Source organism: Oncorhynchus gorbuscha, unplaced genomic scaffold (genome assembly GCF_021184085.1).
Source record: "Oncorhynchus gorbuscha isolate QuinsamMale2020 ecotype Even-year unplaced genomic scaffold, OgorEven_v1.0 Un_scaffold_2335, whole genome shotgun sequence".
Lineage (NCBI taxonomy): Eukaryota > Metazoa > Chordata > Actinopteri > Salmoniformes > Salmonidae > Oncorhynchus > Oncorhynchus gorbuscha.
In genome coordinates, this window is record NW_025746879.1 from 74,792 (window position 1) to 82,707 (window position 7,916).

The 7,916-nt window shown below is 37.9% G+C and overlaps 1 protein-coding gene across 4 annotated transcripts in view; it reads left to right on the forward strand.

The window, feature by feature from the left end:
- The window catches only part of LOC124025668 (beta-1-syntrophin-like), a 71,029-nt gene extending 63,353 nt beyond the window's left edge, over positions 1–7,676 (forward strand). Inside the window, exons 6-7 of one of the 4 annotated variants that reach the window (XM_046339005.1) lie at positions 1,497–2,059; positions 7,207–7,676. In XM_046339005.1, coding sequence (XP_046194961.1) covers positions 1,497–2,059; positions 7,207–7,296 — 653 coding nt within the window. In that variant the 3' untranslated portion in view covers positions 7,297–7,676. Of the gene's footprint in view, positions 1–1,496; positions 2,060–7,203 lie in introns of those variants that run through there. The other 3 variants (XM_046339004.1, XM_046339006.1, XM_046339007.1) reach the window with 3 other exon arrangements.
- The last annotated feature ends 240 nt before the right edge of the window (positions 7,677–7,916 follow it).

Consider the following 7,916-nt stretch of genomic DNA (forward strand, 5'->3'; position numbering starts at 1 on the left):
TTTACAAAAGGCTGTTACCGCTTCACAGAGAGCCACACAAGCCTTAGAGGGATTGGCAGAGCTTTACTGGAACACATGTAAAGTGGTTTCAGAAGTATCTTGTTGACACTGATCCAATAGAGCTGGTCCATCCTGCTCTCAGCACAGGAGATCCTGTCTGATGAGCATGGAGCGATGTCGAGGGCTGGGATTGACAGCATGGGAATCGATATATCTGACACACAGATCAGTGTATTGTATATGGGACAGACAAGGAATCAGACGTTCAAAGAGTACAACATTATATATTTAAAAAAATCTATAGGTAGGGACGGCAGTGGTTAGAGTGTAGGGGCAGGCAGGTAGCCTAGTGGTTAGAGTGTAGGGACGGCAGGTAGCCTAGTGGTTAGAGTGTAGGGGCGGCAGGTAGCCTAGTGGTTAGAGTGTAGGGACGGCAGGTAGCCTAGTGGTTAGAGTGTAGGGGCGGCAGGTAGCCTAGTGGTTAGAGTGTAGGGACGGCAGGTAGCCTAGTGGTTAGAGTGTAGGGGCGGCAGGTAGCCTAGTGGTTAGAGTGTAGGGGCAGGCAGGTAGCCTAGTGGTTAGAGTGTAGGGGCGGCAGGTAGCCTAGTGGTTAGAGTGTAGGGGCGGCAGGTAGCCTAGTGGTTAGAGTGTAGGGGCGGCAGGTAGCCTAGTGGTTAGAGTGTAGGGGCGGCAGGTAGCCTAGTGGTTAGAGTGTAGGGGCAGGCAGGTAGCCTAGTGGTTAGAGTGTAGGGGCGGCAGGTAGCCTAGTGGTTAGAGTGTAGGGGCAGGCAGGTAGCCTAGTGGTTAGAGTGTAGGGGCGGCAGGTAGCCTAGTGGTTAGAGCTTTGGACTAGTAACCGAAAGGTTGCAAAGATTGAATCCCCGAGCTGACAAGGTAAAAATCTGTCTTTCTGGCCCTGAACAAGGCAGTTAACCCACTGTTACTAGGCCATCATTGAAAATAATAATTTTTTTCTTAACTGACTTGCCTAGTAAAATAAAACAGGCAAAGCAGGGACATAAATGGTAGTTTTAAAAGGGATTGATTAGAAAAACAACAAATGTGAAATACAGCCGTTGTCTGTTTTTTGTCTAAGTAAAATACAAGCCAAATCCCTTATCTGGATTTAAAATGGCTGACATCTGCTCCAGAACTAATTTCCCACCCACTAGCAGCAAGCAGCAGTTGTCCTAATATACAGCCAGAACAGGGCCTTGTTTTCACCCAGCTGTTGTCCTGTTACAGGCTGGAAGTATAAGGTTCAGGAATGACCTAGCAGTACATAGCTTGTTGGGGTCTAGTAGCAACACTCCCAGCACAAGAACATAGTGTATATTGCAAGCCTGGAGACAGTGGTTGGAATCCTGCGTCCTCCCTTCCTACTGTTCCTAGCTGTTCTCTAGCTGCCCCTTTGATTTGGGATGTGTGTACAGTTTAAACAATACTGAAAGATTAGTGGAACTTTATTCACCCAGCAGTATGTTGTTCTGTTCCAGGCTGTGTGTTCAAGGGCCAGGAGTTACCCATTCTATTGTCCTGTTCCAGGCTGTGTGTTCAAGGGCCAGGAGTTACCCCATTCTATTGTCCTGTTCCAGGCTGTGTGTTCAAGGGCCAGGAGTTACCCCATTCTATTGTCCTGTTCCAGGCTGTGTGTTCAAGGGCCAGGGTTACCCCATTCTATTGTCTTGTTCCAGGCTGTGTGTTCAAGGGCCAGGAGTTACCCCATTCTATTGTCCTGTTCCAGGCTGTGTGTTCAAGGGCCAGGAGTTACCCCATTCTATTGTCCTGTTCCAGGCTGTGTGTACAAGGGCCAGGAGTTACCCCATTCTATTGTCCTGTTCCAGGCTGTGTGTACAAGGGCCAGGAGTGCAGGCTGGTAATCCACTACGAGCAGGGCTTCTCTGTCCTGGCTGAGCAGAAGGGGGAGGACCAGGTGGACCAGGGGAACCAGAAACAAGCCAAACCTCTCCTCTGCTACCCCTTCGAACGCCTCAAGATGTCCTCCGATGACGGGGTCAGGATGCTCTTCCTGGATTTCAGTGGAAAAGAGGGTGAAATTGTAAGTGTGTTTAAAAAAAAAACAAGAAGCAAGGCATCCTCCTCTTGATATTCCACATTACAGTAGATCCACCATGTGACCTTTCCCCTACATTAACCTGGTTATCATTCACCTATCGGGACCATTGTTTCTACTAGGGACAGGATCACTCTAAACAACCGTCTCTGTTAGTTGATGACTTTACATGAGACCGTATTTCATGGAGGATAAAAACACCCAGTTGACTCATATTTCATTGCAGTTTCTCTTTTGCTCGACTTCGACCCGGTTAAATGAACACAAACAAGTAAAGATGGAAACGTTTCCACAGAATCCCCTATACGTTAAACAGGAAATGAGTCATACATGGGCATACTGAAACACTGTCCTGCAAGTCCCTCTGCTGTTTATGAAAATAACTATGTTTAGATGTGTTCTACTCTCAGAACACTACAACTGGAATAGAAAATAACTAATGGAACTCACCATTAGATCTCATGGAACTGTAATATAATGGAACTCACCATTAGAACTCATGGAACTGTAATATAATAGAACTCACAATTAGAACTCATGGAACTGTAATATAATAGAACTCACCATTAGAACTCATGGAACTGTAATATAATAGAACTCACCATTAGAACTCATGGAACTGTAATATAATAGAACTCACCATTAGAACTCATGGAACTGTAATATAATAGAACTCACCATTAGAACTCATGGAACTGTAATATAATAGAACTCACCATTAGATCTCGTGGAACTGTAATATAATAGAACTCACCATTAGATCTCATGGAACTGTAATATAATAGAACTAATGGAACTCACAATTAGAAGTCATGGAACTGTAATATAATGGAACTCACCATTAGATCTCATGGAACTGTAATATAATAGAACTCACCATTAGATCTCATGGAACTGTAATATAATAGAACTCACCATTAGATCTCATGGAACTGTAATATAATAGAGCTCACCATTAGATCTCATGGAACTGTAATATAATAGAACTAATGGAACTCACCATTAGATCTCATGGAACTGTAATATAATAGAACTCACCATTAGAACTCATGGAACTGTAATATAATAGAACTCACCATTAGAACTCATGGAACTGTAATATAATAGAACTCACCATTAGAACTCATGGAACTGTAATATAATAGAACTCACCATTAGATCTCATGGAACTGTAATATAATAGAGCTCACCATTAGATCTCATGGAACTGTAATATAATAGAACTAATGGAACTCACCATTAGAACTCATGGAACTGTAATATAATAGAACTCACCATTAGATCTCATGGAACTGTAATATAATAGAACTAATGGAACCCACCATTAGATCTCATGGAACTGCAATATAATAGAACTCACCATTAGAACTCATGGAACTGTAATATAATGGAACCCACCATTAGATCTCATGGAACTGTAATATAATAGAACTCACCATTAGATCTCATGGAACTGTAATATAATAGAACTAATGGAACTCACCATTAGATCTCATGGAACTGTAATATAATGGAACTAATAGAACTCACCATTAGATCTCATGGAACTGTAATATAATAGAGCTCACCATTAGATCTCATGGAACTGTAATATAATAGAACTCACCATTAGAACTCATGGAACTGTAATATAATAGAACTCACCATTAGATCTCATGGAACTGTAATATAATAGAGCTCACCATTAGATCTCATGGAACTGTAATATAATAGAACTAATGGAACTCACCATTAGAACTCATGGAACTGTAATATAATAGAACTCACCATTAGATCTCATGGAACTGTAATATAATAGAACTAATGGAACCCACCATTAGATCTCATGGAACTGCAATATAATAGAACTCACCATTAGAACTCATGGAACTGTAATATAATGGAACCCACCATTAGATCTCATGGAACTGTAATATAATAGAACTCACCATTAGATCTCATGGAACTGTAATATAATAGAACTAATGGAACTCACCATTAGATCTCATGGAACTGTAATATAATGGAACTAATAGAACTCACCATTAGATCTCATGGAACTGTAATATAATAGAGCTCACCATTAGATCTCATGGAACTGTAATATAATAGAACTCACCATTAGAACTCATGGAACTGTAATATAATAGAACTCACCATTAGATCTCATGGAACTGTAATATAATAGAGCTCACCATTAGATCTCATGGAACTGTAATATAATAGAACTCACCATTAGAACTCATGGAACTGTAATATAATAGAACTCACCATTAGATCTCATGGAACTGTAATATAATAGAGCTCACCATTAGATCTCATGGAACTGTAATATAATAGAACTCACCATTAGATCTCATGGAACTGTAATATAATAGAGCTCACCATTAGATCTCATGGAACTGTAATATAATAGAACTCACCATTAGAACTAGAACTCACCATTAGATCTCATGGAACTGTAATATAATAGAACTCACCATTAGATCTCATGGAACTGTAATATAATAGAACTCACCATTAGAACTCATGGAACTGTAATATAATAGAACTCACCATTAGATCTCATGGAACTGTAATATAATAGAGCTCACCATTAGATCTCATGGAACTGTAATATAATAGAACTCACCATTAGAACTCATGGAACTGTAATATAATAGAACTCACCATTAGATCTCATGGAACTGTAATATAATAGAACTCACCATTAGAACTCATGGAACTGTAATATAATAGAACTCACCATTAGATCTCATGGAACTGTAATATAATAGAACTAATGGAACTCACCATTAGAACTCATGGAACTGTAATATAATAGAACTCACCATTAGAACTCATGGAACTGTAATATAATAGAACTCACCATTAGAACTCATGGAACTGTAATATAATAGAACTCACCATTAGAACTCATGGAACTGTAATATAATGGAACTCACCATTAGATCTCATGGAACTGTAATATAATAGAACTCACCATTAGATCTCATGGAACTGTAATATAATAGAACTCACCATTAGAACTCATGGAACTGCAATACAATAGAACTCACCATTAGATGTCATGGAACTGTAATATAATATAACTAATGGAACTCACAATTAGAAGTCATGGAACTGTAATATAATAGAACTAATGGAACTCACCATTAGATCTCATGGAACTGTAATATAATAGAACTCACCATTAGATCTCATGGAACTGTAATATAATAGAAGTAATGGAACTCACCATTAGATCTCATGGAACTGTAATATAATGGAACTCACCATTAGATCTCATGGAACTGTAATATAATGGAACTCACCACTAGATCTCATGGAACTGTAATATAATAGAACTCACCATTAGAACTCATGGAACTGTAATATAATAGAACTCACCATTAGATCTCATGGAACTGTAATATAATAGAACTCACCATTAGAACTCATGGAACTGTAATATAATGGAACTCACCATTATATCTCATGGAACTGTAATATAATAGAACTCACCATTAGATCTCATGGAACTTTAATATAATATAACTAATGGAACTCACCATTAGATCTCATGGAACTGTAATATAATGGAACTCACCATTAGAACTCATGGAACTGTAATATAATAGAACTCAATCATGGAACTGTAATATAATAGAACTCACCATTAGAACTCATGGAACTGTAATATAATAGAACTCACCATTAGAACTCATGGAACTGTAATATAATGGAACTCACCATTAGATCTCACGGAACTGTAATATAATAGAACTCACCATTAGAACTCATGGAACTGTAATATAATGGAACTCACCATTAGATCTCATGGAACTGTAATATAATAGAACTCACCATTAGATCTCATGGAACTGTAATATAATAGAACTCACCATTAGATCTCATGGAACTGTAATATAATAGAACTCACCATTAGATCTCATGGAACTGTAATATAATAGAACTCACCATTAGATCTCATGGAACTGTAATATAATAGAACTCACCATTAGATCTCATGGAACTGTAATATAATAGAACTCACCATTAGATCTCATGGAACTGTAATATAATAGAACTCACCATTAGATCTCATGGAACTGTAATATAATAGAACTCACCATTAGATCTCATGGAACTGTAATATAATAGAACTCACCATTAGATCTCATGGAACTGTAATATAATAGAACTCACCATTAGATCTCATGGAACTGTAATATAATAGAACTCACCATTAGATCTCATGGAACTGTAATATAATAGAACTCACCATTAGATCTCATGGAACTGTAATATAATAGAACTAATGGAACTCACCATTAGAACTCATGGAACTGTAATATAATAGAACTCACCATTAGATCTCATGGAACTGTAATATAATGGAACTCACCATTAGATCTCATGGAACTGTAATATAATAGAACTAATGGAACTCACCATTAAATCTCATGGAACTGTAATATAATAGAACTCACCATTAGAAGTAATAATAATAATAATAATAATAATATATGCTATTTAGCAGACGCTTTTATCCAAAGCGACTTACAGTCATGTGTGCATACATTCTATGTATGGAACTCCCATCGAACCCACTACCCTGGCGTTACAAGCGCCATGCTCTATCAACTGAGCTACAGAAGGACCAGTCATGGAACTGTAATATAATAGAACTCACCATTAGATCTCATGGAACTGTAATATAATAGAACTAATGGAACTCACCATTAGATCTCATGGAACTGTAATATAATAGAACTAATGGAACTCACCATTAGATCTCATGGAACTGTAATATAATAGAACTAATGGAACTCACCATTAGATCTCATGGAACTGTAATATAATAGAACTAATGGAACTCACCATTAGATCTCATGGAACTGTAATATAATAGAACTAATGGAACTCACCATTAGATCTCATGGAACTGTAATATAATGGAACTCACCATTAGATCTCATGGAACTGTAATACAATAGAACTCACCATTAGAACTCATGGAACTGTAATACAATAGAACTCACCATTAGATCTCATGGAACTGTAATATAATAGAACTCACCATTAGAACTCATGAAACTGTAATATAATAGAACTCACCATTAGAACTAGAATGTAACATCTAACATTCTCTCCTGTTCTATGTTCAGCAGCTGGACCTCCACTCGTGCCCAAAGCCTATCGTCTTCATCCTCCACTCATTCCTCTCGGCAAAGATCGCCAGACTCGGCCTGGTAGCATAAAGGTTCTGTTTACCACCAACGGACCACAAGGACTGAACTGTTCCAGACTTCTAGAGTGGAGAGTCCCGGAGTTCCACAGTGGAGTGTACAGAACAGAGGACAAGGCTGATAACTGAACTACGAGAACAAGGACTGTGATGTGCAGTGAACTAGACACAGGATCTACCCTGATTCAAAGTCCACACAAACAGCTAAAAATGAATGGATCATGTTTCAAAAAACTTGAATGAGTTGTTTTGTGTATTTATAGAAACACATGCATTACCGATGACATCATAGTGAGAGATTAGTTACAACAGAAGAAATTGTTTTGTTCAAATCGTCGTTAAGCTGTACAAGAACAATAATCTATTGTTTTGGTACTAAAAACCTACTGGGAAGTATGATCTATCTAGCATCCATCCATCCTATGCTAATTGTTTATTCGTCAATCTCTGTCTGCAAATTATTCAGCGATTACTGTTAAACTTAAATGAAAAAGTTACGGTGAAAAAGATTGTGAAGGCTGCTTGAAAATTGGAATTGTCCTACGCCTTTGGCAGCTATTATAATTCAAGGCTTAGTTTTATTTGAACTCTGTTAATGATGCACATAAATGACATATAAGACTTATTATTATT